The sequence below is a fragment of the Maylandia zebra genome, linkage group LG10, assembly GCF_041146795.1.
Source record: "Maylandia zebra isolate NMK-2024a linkage group LG10, Mzebra_GT3a, whole genome shotgun sequence".
NCBI lineage: Eukaryota > Metazoa > Chordata > Actinopteri > Cichliformes > Cichlidae > Maylandia > Maylandia zebra.
In genome coordinates this window covers 3,292,865-3,315,263 of record NC_135176.1, presented here as the reverse complement: position 1 = coordinate 3,315,263, position 22,399 = coordinate 3,292,865, and the positions used below count along the sequence as shown (strand labels likewise).

General features: G+C 44.1%; 1 protein-coding gene across 2 annotated transcripts in view; it reads right to left on the bottom strand.

Annotated features, from left to right (window-relative positions):
- Positions 1–7,570: 7,570 nt before the first annotated feature.
- The window catches only part of nrip1b (nuclear receptor interacting protein 1b), a 39,696-nt gene continuing 24,867 nt past the window's right edge, over positions 7,571–22,399 (bottom strand). For both annotated transcript variants that reach the window (XM_004561598.3, XM_004561599.6), the window contains exon 2: positions 7,571–13,896. In XM_004561598.3, coding sequence (XP_004561655.3) covers positions 9,835–13,434 — 3,600 coding nt within the window. In that variant the 5' untranslated portion in view covers positions 13,435–13,896 and the 3' untranslated portion in view covers positions 7,571–9,834. The remainder of the gene's footprint in view (positions 13,897–22,399) is intronic.

Genomic DNA, 22,399 nt, shown 5'->3' with positions numbered 1-22,399 from the left:
GGTTTTAGACACGAGCCAGTGTCCAAGAATGATTTGGTTTAAAGTCTATCTATCTATCTGAATTTTTTTTATGAGTCCATGACGTCTTTAAGAAAAAGAGTCAGCATAAAATTACATATAACTGCGAGGAGTGCAGGTTTTCCGATCGCACTGAAACACATCATTTGTTTTAAAGGCTTATTTGTTAATACAAGCCATTCAGTTAAACCTCATTTCAATCTTAAATTCACTAATGTGAGGGTAACTTATAAACAGGAAAAGAAAATACAATGCATCTACGGAAGCTGCAAAGGAAAGCAGACGGCCAATCAGTAAATCAATCAAATCCAGTCTTTGTTTTTTCATGCAGCAAACCTCAGTGGTTGTTTTCAACACTACTCACTTATTGTTCCCCAACAGCAAATTTATATGTCATAAAACATGAAGCTGTAAAAACTGATGGGTCATCTGAAAGCATTTTTCTTCACACTAAAGCAGGACCAAGGTTCTGCTTTAGTGTGGAATATATGTATATATATATATATTATTATTATTTTTATTTTTTTATTTTTTTCCTGGAAACAAGCAAGATCCGTGGACATCTCAGGATTTGATTTTCTTATTAAGTAAATTAGAATACAGACTCAATGGGACTACCATAGATGTTCCTATGTGATATGGAAATGATCAGGTGCCTTAAACCGTCGCAGCACAGCAGTGTCTACAGGCAGTGAAGACATATCACTGCATTTTTTCGGGAGCTGTCGTGCCAACAATAATACAAAGCTTGTTTCATTTTAAAATAACACTGATTGTGTTTTTCCCCTTTGCTTTTTTGAAGCTTAGAGTGCAGCAGGAGCATTGATTTTATGACAGCGTAAAGAATGAAGTAGTTAAACTCTGTCGTGGCTCGATGTCGGGTATCCTGACAAGATCATTATTTTTGAGGATTTCAGCCATTTTCAAGGTGTCTTTCCCAGATAATGGGCAGGACTTTCACCACTTCCCAAATAAACTATGTTTCAAATTCAGTACATTTTTTTATAAAGCTTAACAAAAGCAGCATTAGTCTGTGTTTTACTGCTCATCTCGACCTTGTTGACAGAAATTACATGAGGATTGTTTAGTATCATCTTCTTTGTGTACACAATTAACTGTCACTCCCTGCACGAAAAAATTATTTGGATTCACGTAAAAAATGGAAAGCATTTCCACGGGACTGATTCTGTTGTTTCAACTTAATTTACTTGAGTTAAGCCAACTTAATTAATTAATGATGAATTGACTTATTTACTGTAGTTGAGTCCAACTTCATTGAGCTGATCCAACCCATTACATTACATTAGCCCAACAAAAATACTTAATGCTAATAGAAAGTCATTTATTAATGTAGAAATCTTTTCTGTGATTATTTTAAGTTCATTTAAGGAGGTATTTTGTGGTGTGTTAACATAAAATTTATCATGCACACCTTTTTTTCCCTCCAATTTATAACAAATTCACATAGTTGTCCTTATCAGGGTTGCCGGGGGGCACTGGAGCCTATCCCAGCTCTCACAGGGCGAGAGGCGGCGTACATCCTGGACAGGTCGCCAGTCTAATGAAGACAAACACAGACAACCGTTTTGATTCACACTCACGGGTAATTTAGAATCACCAGTTAACCTAATCCCACTAACTGCATGTCTTTCGACTGTCGCAGGAAGCCAGAGAACCCATGCACACTCCACACAGAAAGGCCTCGGCCAGATGGTGGATTCAAACTCAGGATCTTCTTCCTGTGAGGCAACATTTCTAACCACTGCGCCACAGAGCTGTCACTCAAAGCTTGAAAAAAAAGTAGGGAAGCTATGATTACAAGGCTTGATACAGAATTTTCTTCACGTTTTTGTCCTTGACAGGTTAAACTACAATAAATAGCAATAGCATACACATGGTGTGTGTATGCGTTTCTGCCTCTTATAACCTCAGTGAATAAATTTTGTGTGATCTTATGATATTGTGAGTCCAGGCAACTAACCACTGTTGCTAGATTGCATCACGTCATCTCAAAAAAACAAGTTTGTTCACCATAGAAATCATAGAAACATGAAATTATCAGCATCATTTATTGACCACGACGTACCTGAGTGTTGTTGCTGACCATGCTTCGAGCAGGTTACAAAATTTAAATAATCACAAACTGGTTTCTTGAGCTGCGTTGATACTAGCATGTTAAAAGGACCAATATCTGTAAGTGATGCTTCCTGCATCTTGTTGAATCTATGACATCCAGAATGAAGGCAGTTCATAATGCAGACAATCATACAACAGTTCTGAACAATACAATTAATCACACTCTTTATGATGACCCCATTTTCTTTCCATCTAAAGCAGCGGTATCCAACCCCTGGGCCCCGGACCATTACCGGTCCGTGAGTTGTTTGGTACCGGGCTGCGAGAGTTGAGGCTCAGGTGTGAAATTGATGGTTCTCAGGGTTTTTATCGGTTTTTAACGTTATTATTTTTATAATATATAATCCACGACACCTTAAAGGTTGTGAAAATATTGTCAGTCATAAACCGGTCCGTGGCATAAGGTTGGGGACTGCTGACCTAAAGCACATAAATGCAGCTTCAGAAATTCAGAACTCCAGATTGAACAAACGTGGCAACATAGTGTCTGCGTGCTGATAGGTGTGGTTAGTTTTAGAGGTGATTCACTTAAGTTGTGCTATTTTCTGAAGCACAGTCATTTCATTTCTATTTCATACAAAGAAAAAGTCCAGCTGGCTGTAAATTGCATCTTGCAAACATTAGAAAACATTAGAAAATCAGTTTATGCACTTTAAATATTCTGGGGGGGTTTTTTTTTCTTTTGTTTTTTTTTTTTTTTACACCAAAACCCAGTGTGTGCTGGCGTAATGTGTTCGTAAATCTGTCCCCCAAATTTCATCAGTCACATCTGATCTGTTAAAAAGATGAATACCTGCTGCCAGTGAGGCACTGCCTTGAACTTGACTTCTAATGACCAGAAAGGGATGACCTTTGTGAATGAGAGTCTGTTGGAACATGACCCTTGGGCTCCCTCTTCAGTAAATGCTTTCCTAATTGGTTTATAGTTTCATTTACTAGCTTCAAGTTTTATTTAAAACATGATCTTAATATTGTAAATTAAGATAAATTAAGGACATGTATGCCTTACCTTGTAACTGCAAGTTTCTAGACTGTGTCCCCCAGTTCCTTTGTTAGCTCTACGCCTCACTCATCCAGCCTTTAAACAGTAACATGGCAAAAACACCCAGCTTGAAGCTACACAGCAAGATTTTCCTAAATAAAGTAAGTTATTGACAATAAAGAAAAATCAAGATTCATTTGTCCTACAAAAATGGGCATCTATGCTCCATCTGCAGTTGCTGTGGGGCCCAGTTTGAGAACCACAGTGATGAATGAAGAGTCGTGGGATTGTCAAGATCATATATAACCTGGTTACCATGACGTAAAATGTCATATTTAAATGCAAAAGAGAAAAAATTCAGTTTCTGTTAGTGGCCCTATAGTTAAAGTTCCTCACAGTCGATAAGATTAATCTCCTGTGAAACATAGACATCTGTGCAAAATTTCATAGCAACATCAAGACTTTGTCGTCCATAAACTCCTGCTGCTGGCAGGCTGAAAAAACTCAACACTAAACAAACAAGCTAATGATTAAAATATGAGGCATGCCACACGAGTACAGGGGCAGCATTTATAATCTGGAGCTATTATATTCCCATATAAAGGTAAACTGGTGTTCCTCCCCGTGTCTTATGGATCGTCTTCCCTTCTAAATATTGTATCATGCTGTCAAACTAATAAGTGCTCTTAACATAACATCTTCACTTTCTGAAATGCAACCAAATCCCCTCTGACTGCCAGATACAGCTTCATTCTGTTTTTTTCCCTTTATGACTTCACACTGAGTTGAATATTAGAAAGCTAATTCAACAGAGTTAAGTTTGGCAGGCTTCATCCTAAGTCTGCACAAAGTTCACATCCCAAGCTGGTCTTAGCCAGACTGGTTGACACTAAACTGCCCTTTCTCACTGTACCGGGGATTTTGAGAGATGTTTACTTGAAAAGTTCATGACCCTGCAGATCAACCACAGTGTCACGATTCATACAGGAAATTAGCGGTAAAAACGTTTCTCGAAGATGACATCGTTCACATGAGAGAGGTGGAAAATAAAGAGATGGCAGTTCATTGTTTGCTGTCACTCGATTTCAAACGGAGAAAATTAAGATTCAGATCAAGCGTGAGCTTAATCGCCTATGAAAACAGGAATGCTCGCTCCCGTCATTACTAATCGAATACCTCAGGATGTGTAAGCGAGAACTTCTTTGAAAGGAGAAACTTTCTGAGATGATCAGAAGCAATACAAGACGCCGGCAGACAGGAGACTGACACTGCTAGCTCTCCCTGGCCAGTTTGTAAAACATTTACCCTTGTGCTTATCTGACATGGCAAATACCATCCATGTTCTTTTAGTGTCAGCCAAGATCCCTCAAGCTGGCAGCCTGCTCTGTGGACTACAGGGACTCTCACTCATCATGAATATTACATCGGGCCTGTTTACAGGCCTGCACATGGACATAAGTAAGGAAGCTTTATAAAACTGCCATCGCTGATCAGAGCTGCTGTATTTTCACTTGCAGTGTTCACCCTCTCTGCAGCCTCTCTGCACATTTGGGCTATTAGTCATTCGTGAATAATTACCACATCATGTATGAGGACTGGGAGGCCATGGGAAACAGTGAGGGTCAAGAGGCTATCGAGCTCAAAAGAAAAGAAAGGGCTTGAGCCATGCCGCCACTTGTCATATTTACATGAGAGATTGCGAGAGTGGCCTGAGTGTATTGCTGGGGAGCGGAAGCAGGGAGATGTGGTTTGTGGTTTGAGTGCATATGTGTGCAGAGGAGGTGTCGGGGGGGGGGGGGGGGGGGGGGTAGGAAGAGAGGGGAGGGGGAGCTACAGCTGCGGGGCCAACAGTTGATCCTGTCCCGGGAAACAGGATCAGCCAGGTCAGGTCGAGGGAGGTGAGGCAAGAGGTCATGACCCTGGAGGGGGGTTAAGGGAAAGACTTCACAAAGAGGTACATCTTCAAAAGCCTCGGGGAGGGAGGGCTAGTATAAGGTTGTGAAATCAAACGTTGGGACCTTTTTTTCCTTAGTGCATGAGTTTCCCCAGGTGTTTCGCTTCAATCCTTTTGAATACTGACTTGTGGCTCTGCTCATCCAGCCGCTGGAGAAGCATCACCTCAAGGCAAAGTACAGAAACAGTTGGACTGGTATCTGTGAGGCATATCAGCCTTTTATTTATATATTCTACTTTAATGACACTCCAAATGGGACATGAGACCCATAAAATGCTAATTAGATCGTATGTGTGACAGAGTGTGTGTGTGTGCGCACGCGTATGTTTACATAACATTTGAGGTCAAATCACATGCTCAAAGTTCAAAGGCTTCGCTAAGAAAAGGGCGATGAAACATCTGGGAGCGGATTTATCACACCCATCACTAAGACGACTGGTGACAAGTGTTAGCTCTGTATGGCCTCCATGTGAATAAACAAAGCACATAAAGAGGAAAGCATCTCATTTACACTAAAGTCGTCAGGCTTGCTGTTTCGAACAAGTTCCCATGCAGATAAACCCTTGGCCCAGCACGTTAAGTGCAGTCATTAAGTTGTTTGTCAGAGACTAAGCATCTGCAATGCCAGGAAATCATTTCTGGACATCTCGTAACTATGAAAACGTCTGTCGTGGGACTTCCGAGTGCTCGGTCTGCAGTTGAGTTGCTGGCGGCCTTATGTGCAGCGTTTACATCCTTTTGGCCTCATGCTGAGGTCAGGAAATCAAAGAGCGAAGCCACAGACAAACAGTCGATTGTCAAGTTTTACACCTTGACCTCAGCTTAAACTCGCAGCCGCCTACTTTAAGCTTGCCGCTGCTCCGGCAATCAGAGGAAATCGAGAGGTTACTGGTAGTTCAGCCTTGATAAGAATCTTGAAATGGAGAAGTTCACTGAGGGGAAAGGTTACTGGGAGTTTAAAGAGAGTGCAGTCAGTCATGGGGAGGATTAAATAAAAGGGAAGTCAGGGCTGAGGAACTGTGCTGCAATTTCAAAAGTGCACTGCAGACAAAAAGCTGTCTGTTCACTCGCTGGACTTCATATTCAGACGGTGCAGGGGAAGTTTAGCTTGAACTTGTCCTCACCTTTAGGAAATCTCACGCTACAGGCTGTTTTTTCTCAAGTCGAGAAAACTATCGCTAAATGGATAATTTTTCAGATGGGACACGAGAATTAAGGTTTTGTAACGACCGCACAAAGAAATCTATTGTAGGCTCTAAATCAAAGATATACGTTCCATTTGTGTAGGGCACATCCTTGGGCACTCGGTGTGCATCTGGTGACCTTCACGTGTCCTCCCTTCTTTCAGTGTCTTTCCTGCCTTTGTTAAAGACTCGGCAACACAGTGAACAGCAGCCAACTCAGAAGCAGGGGTTTAGGGGCAAATACAGGACATCCTCTCACTCTTTTAATAGACCGGACTCTTTGATTGCACGCAGCGCTGTTTGGCTTTGATGTCATTTTCTTTAAATAATAATGTGCTTTAATGTTAAACCTTACTCTGATATTGGGGTGCAGTAGTTGTTCAGTTTCACTGCTGGTTGCTTTGGTTGTGTTAAAGTGACTGCTCACAACAACTAAGCTGATCATGTCAATGAAGCAACATCTGGGCTAAATCTAATCGGCCTGTTGCAGCCTTAAAAAGATGTGGTTGTGTCTAATTTTGGCTAAAAATGTCATTTTTTATGATCCTGGACTGCCTTATTAAATACATGGCCTGGTCTGACCCTGTCTGTACAGTTTACATGTTCTCCCTGTGCAAAAACATGCATGTTGGGGTAATTCTCAACTGACTGTGGCTGTGAGGGAGACTAAAGTGTTTGCAGTGCATTCATAGCATCAGTCTGTGTATGCTAATGTAGCATGTAGTTTCAAAATGCTTTTCAGCAGAACCCACTAGAAGAGTGCTATTTGAAGCTGCTAATGTTAAATGTCATTTACATACATTCTTTTTTTCCATTGTAGTGTTATTATTAGTAGCTGTAGTAGTAGTATTCAAATTTAAAGGCAACCAGGCTATCATTTGTTTGTATACATGGTCAGAGAGACTTTTAAAGTTGTTTCTAAAGTACGAAAAATCCAGGTATGAAAATATTAATAAATCGCAATGTAAGCTTAGTAAATGAGGCTCAATGAAAAGGCCTTGCATTTTTCAGATACACAATTCCACCAGCAACATAGTAGAAGATTACAGGTGAACTGGCCTTCCCTGAAACTAAAAACATTTTGTGCATCATGGAAAAAAAGACACAGCACTGTTGATGGTCTGGAACAGTATAGGACAGCACGCCTCCATCTAAAGTTCAGCTTCTACACATTCACTATTTGACTTTGTTAAAAGAAGAGGGGCGCTACAAATGAGCAAACACTGTCCCGACATTTGTCCCAGCACACTGCTGGCTGCTAAACTGGAAAGAGAGGAACACAGTCATACTAGGTCATGCATTTTAGTCCTTTATTTTTCAGATATCAGTGCAAATGAACACCAAAAATGAAAACATAAAAAAATGAAATAATGTTTCAGGTCTTCACATGAAAAAAATGAAACATCCTTTTTTTAATATATATATTTATATATATATTTGCTGCTACAAATGTATTTCTTAGATGCACAATGCAGATCTATGATTGTACGTCAATCCCCCACCTACATCCCCCCAAACTCTTCCACAGAGCTTTGTTAACCAGTAACAGAAAAGAATAATCACAAAAATATTCAATGCACATTTATTTTTCCACACATTTTTTTTTTTTAAATCAACTTGCTCAACAGTCTGTGGTTATTTAGGGACTGTTCATATTCTAAACCAGCCTCTCTCTCTCTGTGATATAAAAGACCTATTTTAAGACTTGACATTTTCCCCCATCACCAGTAGGGATACACAGGTAGTTCCCATGCGTCTGCATGCAACAGGCAGCAGTGAGGAAAGTCAGACATTATTACACAACACAGCGCAGGATAGATTATCATTTACCACATAGAGACACATGCAGAGAACAAACCAACCAAAAGAAAAAAAGAAAAAAGGAAAACGATGGGCATAGCATCCTCGGCCTTTGTATGTACACTTGTACGCATATAATTCATATTTACATATCAGGGCATTAAAAACTAGGGTAATATCTTTTCTTAAACATTACAAAATAGTCATCTTTCATACTGAAAGTACTATTTACACAAATATATTTAACCATTGTGAAAATGTATTAATAATTGAAGAGACATACTTCATATGTAGTAAAAAGATCACGAGACTAAAATCGATAAAGCAGTATGTGAGATCAACTGAAAAGAGTACAGTACGATCCAAAAATAAGGAGCTAGATCAACCAGATATCCCTCAAGACACCAAAAGGTCTTGGTGATTGCTGGGGGCAGGTACACACATCCAGCTGCTTTCAAAACAAAGATGTACCTGTGGTCTTCTCTTTATTATCATGCAATTCTTTTGACATTTTATGAGATAAGAGACTGCCACAAACAAATAATAATAACAATAAAAAAATCTATAAACCACAATAGTGAAGAAATAAAGGGAAAAAAAATCACAAACTGTCAAATTCTCAACAGATAACAATACTGACTGTTTTTTCTTTTTTATTATCACATGCCATTAAATGATTCTGAAAAGGACTCCAAGGACTCGATAGTGCAAAGTCTGGGTACTCCTTTTAAGTGAAATGAAAAGGAAAAAGCCATGTGCGTCACACTCAAAAGTTTCTGTGTGCATGAAGAAAAGTGCCTTGGGTTTAACCAGGGTCGCAAGATAAGTTTCTCACACACTGCCTTTTTAACTGTTGCTCTAGAAACCTGCTTACACGCAGTTGCTCAACTGTAAGAGCCGCGCTCGCTCTGTTGACCCATCTGCTCCAAACGGCTCAATCTGCAAACATAGTGCCCTGAATTTGCACTGTCGAATATTGGCCTCGAAACACGCACTTCAAATAAAAGCGAAAACAATGAGTTGTGACCGTTTAAAGCGCCAACGATATATTCCTTCTCCACTGGTAATTGTGCCACACCGTGAATCCCGAGGAACAAAGCATTCGTCGCGGCGGGATCTTCGCCGAATGCCGTTTTTAAGGTCCTCTGAATGACTTTAGCACGGACACTGTTGTAATAGACCGCCGTGACTATTTGGAATCTTATCTAAAATTGATGGGTCTCTGTCTATCTGGAAATGTTCTGATGGAGAAAATAAATAAATGTCCACTGAACTGAGCACTAACATTTTTAGAGTCATCAATAATGGATGTTGCTTGAAATGTTCTTTCTAAATGTTTTATGGCAGGCAACAGGAGGACTTGGAGTAGTGATATGTGTACAGTTCAATTAGTAAGAAAGTGTAAAAAAAAAAATAACAATAATAAAGGAGGGCTCCGTAATTAACATTGTAGTACAAAATGTAGAGCATGACAATCAGTGATGGGAAGGTTTGATCTGTGACTGATGCACAGTTTTGGCTTTTGTGGCATTCTGCTAAGATACAGCTGTTTTGTACCGTTCCATGACCTCACTATTTAAAAATCGATGCAGAAGTGCATCTGAATTTGCTCTATGCCACCTGAAAAAAAAAAATCATTCAATTTGCATTCTTTGTCATTTGTCTCATCAGACCAATTTGGCAAGTCATTCAAAAAATGAAAAACAAACAGAGTCAGTGAATTTCTTTCCATTTCTATTTTTCTGCAGTTGATACAAATTCTACTCAGACGACTGGCTCAGCCCCTGGCTCTCATGGCTGTGCTTGTCGTTGTGGGCGGGTGATTGAGGGGTAGAGCTCAGGCTGCGTTCATAGGCATGCATGTCACTGATAGGCTCTTCTTTAACTCTGACCACAGAATGGGCTCCCTCTGCCTGATCTCTCCCCTCCTTCCTTAGCTGGATGCTGCCCTTCTGCAGCATGTAATATAGGATGGGGTTGGACCGCGAGAGCCGTGGAGAGTCTGGGTTTGAGTCACAACCCTCGTCCTCCTCTTCGTTCTCTTGACTACTCCACCGCACAGGGCTCTCAGGCTCCTGTTTGACTAAAGTAGGCGTCTCCCGTTTTTGAGTGATGGGCCACGGGGACGGGTGGCGACTCCAAGGGGAGCGCAGAGAACTGTCACCTGGAGGAGGGGTGGGTAGTGGTCTGAGATTACTTGGAAACCCTGAGTTGAGGGAACCGTGGGGATGCCAGCTGGGCAGTTGGAGGAAGCTGTGATATTGGGCAGGCTGAGTGAGAATGCTACCGTTGGCCTTGCCGTTGGTCTGGAGGACGGAAGGACTGGGCGCCCCCCGGGGCTGCTGGGACAGCTCCTTTAGGCAGTTGTCGGAGAGCAGCAGCTGTTTGAGCACATTGAAGCCCCGGCTCTCTCGTGTAAGGGTTTCACTCGGTGGGCTCTTTGGAGGAACCTCTTCTTCCTTTAGAGTCCTCTGCTGCTCAGGCTCTACCGGAACAACAGAGGAGGCAAAAATATTTGTGTCACCACTGTCCACTGCTCTTGGAGAGCTGATGTTACTCAAATTATCAGTCCGATCTGAACAGAGCCGCCTCTTCTTAGGGCTTGGGCTCGGATACTCCCTCTGTTCCTCTTTAACCTGTCTGAGCTGTGTGTCAGCCTGCATAGCAGCACTGGTATAGTAGGTAGCAGTCTGTTGTTTAAGCAACTGGCTGAGGAGGCCATATTTTGCTATAACCTCTGCAGGCCGGGGTTCAGCCTTTAAGTCCTGCTGGGAATCTGAGACGAGGCTATTCTTCTCATAGCAACTCAGCCTCTTTCTGCCAATCACGTCCTCAGACATGGCAGAGGATGGTCCCACGTCCTCCATGAGCTCCGATTTGACCTTTACATCCAGAGGGGGGCCATTGGAGCTGTCGCAGGTGACGTGAGCACCAGGGTTCTTCTCACTGCATCCCCCCGCTGCCTCCACACTCCTCCTGCCACTGCCACTAGGCCTGTCTTTGCGGCTCACAGTCGCTGTAGCTGAGCTTGTTCCTAGAAGGAGCTGCAGCACGGTGCGCCTTTCCAGAAGGTTCTCAATCTGTGATGAAGGAGGAGAAGCTTCCTTCCTACTGAAGGGTGTGCCACTACCTGAAGCTCCATCAGAGAGTGGAGTGGTGGTGGTGGTCCTGCCGATTGGAGCATTGAGTCTTTCCAAAAGGGCAAGGGGCCTGCTGGCATCGTGCTCCTGGCCCAGCCCTTTACCAGAGGGGGTGGGTGGGGAGGAAGCTGTCCCACACTGAGCCAGATTCTGTAACAGTTTACTAGCACTGAAGGCGGGCTCTGAGGCCTTCTCAGCAGGGAAGGTTTTAGATTTACACAAATCCAGTGGGCTGGATTGGACGTTGGGGGAAGGGTAGGAATATGGGGACAGAGCACCGCTTGGGTCACGGCCAAGTGAGTAGAGGGGCTGAGCTGGAGCTACAGACCTATCTATGGGGCTTTTTGTCCTCGCCTCTTCCCAAGATACCAGTCCTTTTGGCTGGTTTCGAGACATGGTGGCTACAGTTACATCAAGAGGTGAATCTTGGTTACCAACATTTTTCTTAACCATCTCATTATTTCTGCGCTCAAGAAGAAGCTGCATGAGTGTGACTTTAGGGTGGGACTTTCGGTCTGGGCTCATTTCAGGGTCCTTGCCCTTGGACACCTTTGATCCTGATGGCTCTGGCTTCCACTTGTTTATTAAAGATTCTGTTAGTTTGTCCAGGGAAGAGGTAGAGATACAGGAAGAGGAAGAAATAGAGGTGGAAACAGAGGAGACAACAGTAGAAGATGGAGATAAAGTTGTGGTGGGGGGCTGAGCAGAAGCTTGAGGAGAGAATGCACCTGGGGCGGAAGTAGAGAGGGTAGAGGTGAAAGAGGCGGAGGAAGAGGGAACTGTAGTTTTGAGCCCTCCATCTTGCATATTGACACGGCTTCTCATGGAGAGGTCAATGGGAGAGCAACTCGAGTAGGAGCTCTCGGCATCGCTGCTGTCCTTGGTCAGGCTCCGCTCCTGGGTGGAGCATTCGCTGTCTGAGGTGACTGAAGAGGAGCCACTTGGTGGCAGAATGCCACAGCTGTCCTCCAAATGCCCATTCTTGGTCAGCTGCTTCTGGTTGTTGTGATTGTTCAGCAGCAGCAGCAGCAAGCTACTGCATGTCTGGGGTGGGCGGGTTGGACGCGAGTCAAAGCCTCGTTTCTCCCGAGATGGCTGGCTGTGAGTGTGGCTTGGAGCACGTGGGGGAGTGGGTGGGGAGCTTTGGCTGTGGCCACGCAGCAAAGAGGGGCTCTGTGGATTTGACAGGGCCATTCGAGGGAGTGTTGTCGTTACTGTGGTGGTTGTTGTCATTCCATTTTGGGTTGTTAAGGAGCTTAGCGTGTCTGGAGCTCCGGGCAGACTGGGTGGCCTTTTGTCCTGGTTGTGCTGCTGGTTTGCCATGGCAGCTAGTCTTTCGCTGGCTGATCTTCCAGAGAGCTGTGCTTTGAGTGCATGCTCCCTGGAATACTGCTGGAGATGGGCTTCGCTGGACAGCAGCAGGGCCAGCTGACTGCAGGCGACACTGGGCTTAGGTGAAGGCGCTGGACTAGAGCGGATTTTCACTATGTTAGCCACGGCCTTCAGTCGCTCTGCACAGGAAACTGAATCTGCAGCTGTAGGAGCAGCAGGAGGCGTGGCACTGTGTGCTGAGCGAGGTGATTCTGGGGGTCTGTCCTGGCTGTGTCCACGACGACTGTAAGGTGTGTTGCTATGATTCTGAAGTTTGCTCTTTCTCATCAGGCCCTTTAAGCGGCTTGAGGCTGTCCCGTACACAGGTAGTGGCTCTTTGTCTGCAGGTGGCGCCTTGGATGGAGACGAACACTCACTCGGGGGTTTATTAGAGTGCTGAGACATCGCCACACTCTGAAGTCGTGAGCTAAATGACTGAAGCAGTGACGCAAGCAGGGTGCTCTCTCCAGCATGAGGAGATCCCTCTAGTGCTCCATTCTGCATCCCTCCCACTTGGCCATTCAGCTCCGCTGGGGGTGAGCTCATTCGCTGGTTCCCTGGATCATTCCAAGCTCCCGAGCGCAGTAAGCGGGCTTTCTTGAGGTGCTGAGAAGAACCCAGAGTGGGCCCATTGGTTCCACCCTTGGGAGCTGTGGGTCCATGGTTGGGCAGTTGGAAGGGCCCACCCACCTTATCACCCTGCTCCTGATTGCTGTGGGCAGCCTCAGACCTCCCACTTGCCGTGGCCCCAGGCCCGGCCACCACTGGATGCATCAGTAAACCTTCCAGATAAGTTAGAACAGCTGAATCCTTGTGTGTCTCAGGGCCAGGCTCCTCCCCATGAGTCATGTTCAATACTAGGATCCCCTCGTATGGCTCAGCACTTCTTACTGGGAAATATGTCCACTAGGTCATCTGGTTGACAGTGGCATGTACTTCCTAAATACCAAAAAGCGGGCAGGCTATTTCACCGAGTCAGTGTACAGCAGAGGGGAGGGGTGGATGCACTAGATGGATGTGATCCTCTCTGTAGTGGGCACAGTCACCACTGTGTTAAAACAGCAATCATGGCTGGAGACAATCCGGGGCAGGTAGGCCTCCCAGGCATTGTTGTATGCCTTTAAATGCCGCAGGATCCCAGAAGGCCCAGCTCGAGGCTTATGTGAAAAGCAACTGAGGAGTCAGCGGGATTTCACCACAAAGATGTTGACACATTCCGTGGCTGTGGATGTTTGGGATGTCTGTCCTATGGCCTGGCTGTGGTTCTGTCAGCGGCGCCTTTCAGCTTTGCAGATCTCACATGGGGGGGACCTATGGCAGTGAGCGAGAGACAGAAAAGAGGGAGGACGAGAAGGTTGGGTGGAGTGGGGGGGAGAAAAAAGAGAAAAGGGGAGAAACTGTGTGAGAAGCAGGGATTTACACAGCACTATATCACATTCATTTCACCACCTTGTCTGCCGTCTCTGTTACTTAGCAACATTTCAGATTGACTGCACACGGCTCCTTCTCCTCTCTGCACTCTCCCCTCACAGCCACCGAACAGACGACAAATGTAGATTAGGCCTGATTGGATCCAAATTGAAAATTCAGGCCCACTACCTTGAAAACATTCAGGTCTCGAGCAGTAAGCCCCTCGCAGCAATGTCTTTCAAAAGCAAAGGGCCTTGTGAGAGCTGTGAATAATTCCTTATGCAGCTTGTCATTTCAGTGGATTATCCCCACCACCACCACCCCCACCGCCCCCTGCTCCTTATGCACTTGAGCAGCATCGCACACGACACAAACCTTGGACTACATAAAGCATGAGCCACCCACCCGCTCCCCGTGTCACATGCACACTAGTAAGCCTTTAAGCGTTCATGCCTAGACACAGAAACGAATGTGTGCACGGAGGCACATATGGACGCATGTATAATCTTACTGCTGCGTTATCTTTATTAACACCTGGCCAGCTGGGCTTCGCGTTTTTGACCCCGATTCTTTTTCCTTTAATCAGAAGTGCAAAACCAGAAGTAACTTGATTTATGGGAGGAGTGCTTTGAGCTACAAATAATCCATCTATTTACTTCTCCAAATCAGGGTCCCTGCTGTCAGGGGGCAAGAGGCAGGGTACAGACAGGTCTGCCACAGGGCTAGCAGAAAGACAGACAACCATTCACACTCACATTCACACCTAGGGGCAATTTAGAATCACCAGTTGATCTAACCCCACTAACTGCATGTCTTTGGACAGTGGGAGGAAGCCTGAGTACCCGAAGAGAACCTGCGCAAACACGGGCAGAACATGCACAGCTCCACACAGAAAGGCAGGAAACCTTGGAACCGTTTTGCTGGGAGGCAACAGTGCTAACCACCACGCCACAGTGTTACCCAAATAAACTCAAAGGTTCACACACTAAGCACTGTGAACTTGTTTTTTCCTGCAAATTCTCCTTCCTTAGGTATTGTGAGTTTGTGCGACATTTTCTCCCTATAGCACATTTTATAGTTGTACGTCTTTATTAATTTTGTGCATTTAGCCATGGTTTTTTCTTTTAAATCTACTGTAAACTGCTCAGGTTGTGTTTTAGCTGTGGAGCCACGAGTGAAGCAGTTTGCAGCGTCACTTCCCATCATTGCTAACAATTGTTCACTCTTTTCAGTGTGAAAAAAAAATATTTGTAGTGAATTTCAGTATCTTTTACATGCAGAACAAGAGCGGAGAATCATTCTTGTTCTGCAAAGTAATTGTCATTTAATTCCCTTTGATTGTAGCATGTAATGAGTTACATTGCTCATGCATACCTAAAGTAACAGAATTACAGTGCTACACTACTTTTTAACAATTAAACGAATAAAAAAGAGAGACCAAATAAGACATATGAACTATGAGACAACATTTACATTCCGAAAACATTTCCACTTATCCACTTATAAAATTCAGCTTTATAATAGTACGCTCAACTCTTACTATTCTAAATATTCTGCACATTTTGGGAGGTTTACAGTGCACCGCACATAAACAGAGCAGAGCTGCATCAAGGATATAACAGACAAGGTGCACTTAACTGTCGAGCACGTCTATATTATTGGGAGGGGTTGCTTAAGGTTCAGGTGCACCTGTCACACCACACCACTGTCAGGAGGGCAGAGCCAGTGACACTGGGGTGAACATTGTGCCAGTTGCCATGACACTGTCAGCAGTGCTGCTCTGGGAGACCTCTGCTCTGAACCCTGTCAGCGTGGTTTCCGTGGATACAGGGCACCGCCGACAGTCCTGGCCGCATCCCGTAAAGGTTAATTAATACAGAGTTTCCACCTCGCCTCAGCTGCTGTCCGTGTCCTTTCCCGATGCCGTCCTCACCTTTGGTGTCCGCTGAGCGGACCGACATAGCGGGTCACACGACAGGACTGCAGCCAGTGATTATGACGAAAGGCCATGGCAACCCACCACACAGTCACCGGGCTGAATATTTCACATAGAGGGCAACAGCGAGGGCCAGAAACAACAAGGTGGCAGGCTTCTAATCAGCCTGAAATCCATCCTTGGGGCCAAGGTCCACAGGTTGTCATGACAGTAAGGGCAACAAGGTGGCACTTTTAATGCCACCTTGGAAGTGAGCTGGGATTAGACGCTGGATTTAAGATGATCAGTCTGAGCAGCAGTAGGAAAACAATCAGCTTGGCAATTTAAAAAGACCTTTTCATACCAAAGGTCTAGAATAGGTTGATTAGACTCTTTGTGGTGCACTCCCTCGAAGTGAATAAGTTAACTGAGACTGGCCCATCAGCGTCAGTTACAGTTCAAGGCCATCTTTAAGCTGGTGACCTAAATCTGACAACAACAAAAGCCAACCTGGTCACACTGGGCCATCTGACGTCTGTTGTCATGCTAATCTTAGATGCTCAGGATTAGACTATTTTCCTGCCAGCCTGCTTAGCACAATCATAATAGAACGGCCTGTAAAGACACGTTTGATGGGCACAGTAAACATGTACGCATGTTTACCTTCCACACAGCCTGGCAGCATTACTAATATGCTGGGAGTCAGCCCCACAGTTAGTGAGAGAAAGGGAAACAAAAAAAAAGAGCACTGACAGTTTTAACACAGGGAATTCTGTTAATCTCTGCTACTGGCAATGAACCTTTGGAATTACAGTTGACCTTGTCTATGTTTTTGCCCAAAGACACTTCTATACAGAGCAGACAAGGTAGCATGGGGACACACTGACACTGCACTATATCAGTATATATACAAGAGGTCCAAAGCTGCTGCATTCACTGCATCACATAAAGCACAAATTACTTGAAACAAAAGCGAGGCCCTTCAGGCTCTCGAGATGCATTTAATGACAGAGCCGGTGTCAAAAAGCCCTGCCACGGGAAGGGCACGGGAAAATGCGTTCTGCTCAGTGGCACAGCTCTGTTAACAAATAAATGACCTTAATATAGGGAAAGCTGTCCTCCATCCTGAGCCCCTAAAGCACACGACCCTCTTCCTCTCCACTTTCACAATGCGTGCATTACTTTTACATGCTCTCCCCTGGTGTATACATTGAAAATGACCTTACACATCTGTTAACATGTCATCTCATTGGTGGTGGCACCCAAAATGCCTGACCTCCACCCCCTCCTCCCACAACACCAATGAGCTGCTGTATGGTTTCTGTGGTGATTATCCATTATCCTTGACAATGTCAGCCAATGACAGAGCAGGCACCGGTCTAAAATGATTTTTACCCCTACAGTCAGCCACGTACATGCGCGGGGGAGGGCAAATGATGGGGATGGGGGTGAGGCTTCATCATCCCTTGGCTGGTTGACTCTTCATCTATTTCTTTCCGTTTCACTCCTCTGGTACTTAAAAGACACTCTGAACAGGAAAGGTCACTGCACTCTCGGTCGCACCACAAGGTCGACTGAACGTGTCGATGCAGATGTCTCGGATTAAGTTTTAAAACGTGAGCTTCGCTCTCCTCCCCTAACCCCCAGATTACACTTCCTCCACCACCGCCACCAGGAACAAACAAACACACTTCTTGGTAATCCAGTGTTTTTCCCCTTTCCCAATCTTTAAAAAAAGCGAGTTTCTAAACGACCTTCATCGTCAGCAATGGTAATCCACTTAAGCCATTTAAAATGTATGAGACCAAACAAAAGAATTAAAACGGGGGTAAGAGCCAAAGGAGCGGCAGTTAAAGTCAAGGTCATCCATGCCGCCAAGGCTTTTCCACTTGATGCAACAGCTGGTGTCCATGCAAAGCTCTGGGCGTTAATAAAAAGTGACAATGCTGCCTGAGCGGTGTGTATTACTAATGTCTGACACCAGCCTGGCAGATGTGTTCTCCCTGCATTAAAGGGGAGTCAAGGTTAAAGGAATTTAAAAGGAGAGGCAATGCCTAAACACTATTATATCATGTAATCTGCAGCCCAGCCCTGCTGCACATACTCAACAGGGTAGCTCACTTACACATGCAGCGTGACCGCTATTTGTAAATTCAATATGGCCTGACATGATTAAATAAGACAAAACATAAGCTACCTGACCAAATGCAGTTGCTCCGAGCCTTCCGCAAGCGAACGAGTCCACGAGAGGAAAGTTGAATTAAAAAGCTCGTGTTCACCTTGAGAAAGGTAAAGAAGAGGATAAACATGCTACTGAACAGCGGGAGAGCCTGAGCAAGAAAATGCTTTTGCAGATAAGTCAATCGGGACAAAATAACACTGAAACGCAATACACAGAAACACGCACGCCCACACAGTGAGAACTAGGGCATACTGACCCACTTCTTAGGATGCATTGACCAAACAAGTCATGCATAGCCCGCACACACCCCCCATGTGAGCGCGCTCAAACCCATGGATGCACCCCGCATAGAGGAAATGCGATACGTGAGTGCAGGAAAGTCAGATTTCTTGACTTAAGCAGCACAGGTTGCCTGCTGGAACATCCTACTCAGAGTGTGCTGGGGACATTTCAGAAAATGGGACCAGAGTGCTAAACTTCTCAGGCTGCATCTGGCCTTGGATGAGGAGCGGGGGCGGAATTTAACTTCATCAGTACAAAGAGTTCTTAGGGTTGAGAGAGAGACAGGATAGAGGAATTCATGCATGCTGATGAGTCATCCAAGCACTTCATAGCCCAGCTGAGCAGCTAGCCAAACTAGCCTGTGTATCCCTGCACTGTATCACAGCATCGGACACTCTTTACCTTACATGCCCAGGCTCGCGTGGATGTGCTTACCAAAGTGTTTGCGTCCATAGTAAATATTTGTGTGCCATTTGGAAGACCCACCCAAGGGCCATTTCCTGAGTGGCTGAGAATTAGCGCATCAATTAAACACACACACACACATTCCTTGTTAATGAGCCGTGGCTGCCATCAATCTATACCTGATTCGTTTCTATTGGGCTCCGAGGTAATCTTCTGCTTACATCGCCTGTCTGAAATGGCGCTCATTTCCCTCCCGAAACAACACACATTTTCCATTTGTAAACACTGTCGCTGGAAATAGGAACAGCTGATTGCCCAACGGCCAGCTCACCAAAAGGCAGACTAGGCCCTTGAAACAGACTGCAGTCACTTTGCAATTGAGATCAAATGTCCCACTGTCAGACTGCCCTGGAAGCTGGATAAAACCAGCTAAAAAACCTTGGCCTTTAATGGATCATTTCCATAATATCCTTGGCATCATCCCTAAGAAGGCTGGTGCTATGAGTCAGCAAGATGTCTGGTTTTATTGGGTTAAAAAGAGCCCTGCTTCTTTTTTTCTTTTACTGTAAGTGATATAGGATGGTTTGGAGTATTATAGTGTGTGACAGAGGTCTAAGTGACAGAAAAAGAAGAGGACACATCTCTACTATCATTCCACCTTTCATAATGCTCCCATTGACCTACTTTTTAGTTTTTAAATCATCCTAATGCTTGCTCCGAGTGAAGCCGGAGAATGGTATCGCAGGGCATAATGGCCTGTGAGGGGACATTCCATTAGAATCATCAAAAACACAACTTCTTTTTTTGTTTTTCCTCTAGATCAGCAAGAATGCAGGGCTATTCAAAGTTCCACAATTAGGGTATCTTTTAAATCAATTAGACACATTTAACCCAATAAAGTATAAAACAATTATGTGCAACCTTTTTTCTGAGAAAAACCTCTCAAGCAGCACCAATCCACTTGGCAGGGCAGAGCTGAGCGCAAGACATTTCAATAAGATTAGTCCTACACCTGGCCTTAAAGCCTGACCGGTGCTCACACGGCCAGAGCTGAGGCAACCACAAAAACAGATCCACTCCACGGCACGGACCGCACAGAAGCAAACTGTTTTCGCAAATATAAAAAGTTGCATTCCTGCTGGCCACTAGAGAAAAGTGTAGGCTTCAGACGCTGACAAGGGTTTCATTTTTCACACTCGGAGCAACATCCAACTTTAACATAAACAAATTAACCACGTTTATGTGCAACTTTGTAACGTGATAATCAGTTTGTATATATGTCGTTGTTGCTGAAATTACAAAGGGACAGTAAGGCGTCGAAGACAGTTAATAACTTAAAAGGTTAACTATACTTTAAATATACCAGGCAAGAGCTTTAGATAACACTGATGCAAACAAGCTGCTGTATGCTTGCCATCCTGCAACCTCAAAGGACCTTGTGCCACTGTGCAATCTTTTGTTACACAACCTGGAGAAACCTCATTATAAGCTGCGGACACACAACCTCAGCTATTTAAACTTGTGTTACAGTCCTTGTGTGACTTTCTTTTCAAGCAAAACACAGAGAGAACGGATTTTAACCAATTCCTAAGCCGAGATAACCCCGATCAATTACACTGGAGATTATAAAGGCATACTTGCCAACACTGCCCTATGGGCAAAGGCTGCTGCAGTTTCATTCGGAAATTCTCAAAAGCCGTTTAAAAAAAAAAAAAAAAAATCAGGTGTCCTAGATAACGTTAAATGTTCCACTGAGCCTAAATAAAGCACATTTCATACTGAATAATTTATATACTGGTAAAATGTGTTGATATCACCATAATTTGATAGGACATATTTTTTGCTGGAAAAAGAAAACACTGAGCGCTAAATGACACGGTCACTACCTGTTTGTAGGCACAGGCAACAACAGGGCTGAAAGATGATGACAATAACGTAGTGGCGGAGCGCTACTTTGCAGTTGTGAGATGAACTAATATTGAAGAAAAGATGACAAAGATGGTTTGAAAACTAAATATCACAGAGGAGAGGAGTGACTGCTGCAAGCTGACAGCCCATACATGCCCATCTGCTCTGACTTTTAGGACACACATACAGCTTTACAGCTAACACACAAAGAGAATCAGATTGCCTCATTTGAAAGGTTTACATCCCTGAAATAAATAATTTATATAAAATGAGCAAAATATCATTGGGAACTTGTTGCATCTGTTGCATTAACCTCCTAAGACCTGCACTCAGGGCATGCATTTTTAACTTCTCTTTGCTATTTGGGCTGATTGGGACCTGACGAATGTAAAAACAACCAGATTTCTTTTTTTAAACCTCAATTTTGTTTCAGGGGAAAATCAGATCCACATGAGGACATTTGTTTTAAATTTCGATAGAACAGTGGCAGTATAATGTCCTCGTAAGTGGACATCAGGCCCCTGTAGAGAAAAATTAAGTATTTTGGTCTAGACAACCCAAAATGTGATGTCCACATATGTGGATGCCAGGTCCTAGGAGGTTAAAGCTTTTCTTTAAAATGCTTAGACATGAACTCAGCTGGGATATAGAGCAGGGCGATATGACCAAAAATATTTATCACGATACACATTTGAAAATTTGCGATAACGATATAACTGACGATATAATTGACACTAGACAAAATACTTTACAACTCCAAAAAAACATCAATGTATTTTCACTTAAACAAGCAGCTGTTTTTTATGTGCATTAAAGTTATATAAAAATGTAACAGTGCAAATGCAAATTCCTTGCTGACAGTTTAACCAAAGGGCAGACGACATATCCTCAGCATAACCATGTATAATATCCACAAAACTTAAAAAGAGGTTATACACACACAATACGGTAACATTATGTTGAAGCGCAGTACGTATCACTCCGCGAGGCTCCGCCTACGATAGCCGTAACGCTCCGACAATCCATCAAGCGGTGCGGCTTCGTAGCTTAGCAAAGTCGCACTGAAACATTTGACAGATTTTCGAGCGCCGTGCACATAAAATCGTTTCGAAGTCAGTAAACACAACCAGAGTTCATACATAAGGCACACGGGATTATAAGGGACACTGTTTGCAAGTATGTTTATATTTTCCAAACAACACGGTAATAACGACGGCCCGCTAGCATGCTCTACCAAAAATAGTGCTTTGTTGTGTATCTGACGGACGAAAGCCAAACCAGTTCCACCACTGAAGCTGCAGCATTTTTACAAACCAGTTCTGGTTCATCTGTTTCATTCAACGATCCGCTTTCGCCCTTCTCATTCTGCGTCGCCGCCATGTATGTATGAAAACAAAGGCACTGCGCATGCGCGTTTTATCCATATTCTATCGCCATATTTCATTTTCTTATCGTTGCCCAACATTATACTGGTATTACTGTGAACGGTATGATATGGCCCAGCCCTACTGGGATATTTTTCATATTTAACACACAGCAGGAAAAATGTGTTTGCACTACTGGAGATGAATGGTGTGCAGCACACCTGCGACTCACTCTCACTTTTAAAACCTTTAAACAGGAGACTTAACTATGCACAGTCACTTGAACTTTGTCTGGTTCAAATCAGATAAATGATCAATCCAACTTCATACATGCACCATCAGGTTAAC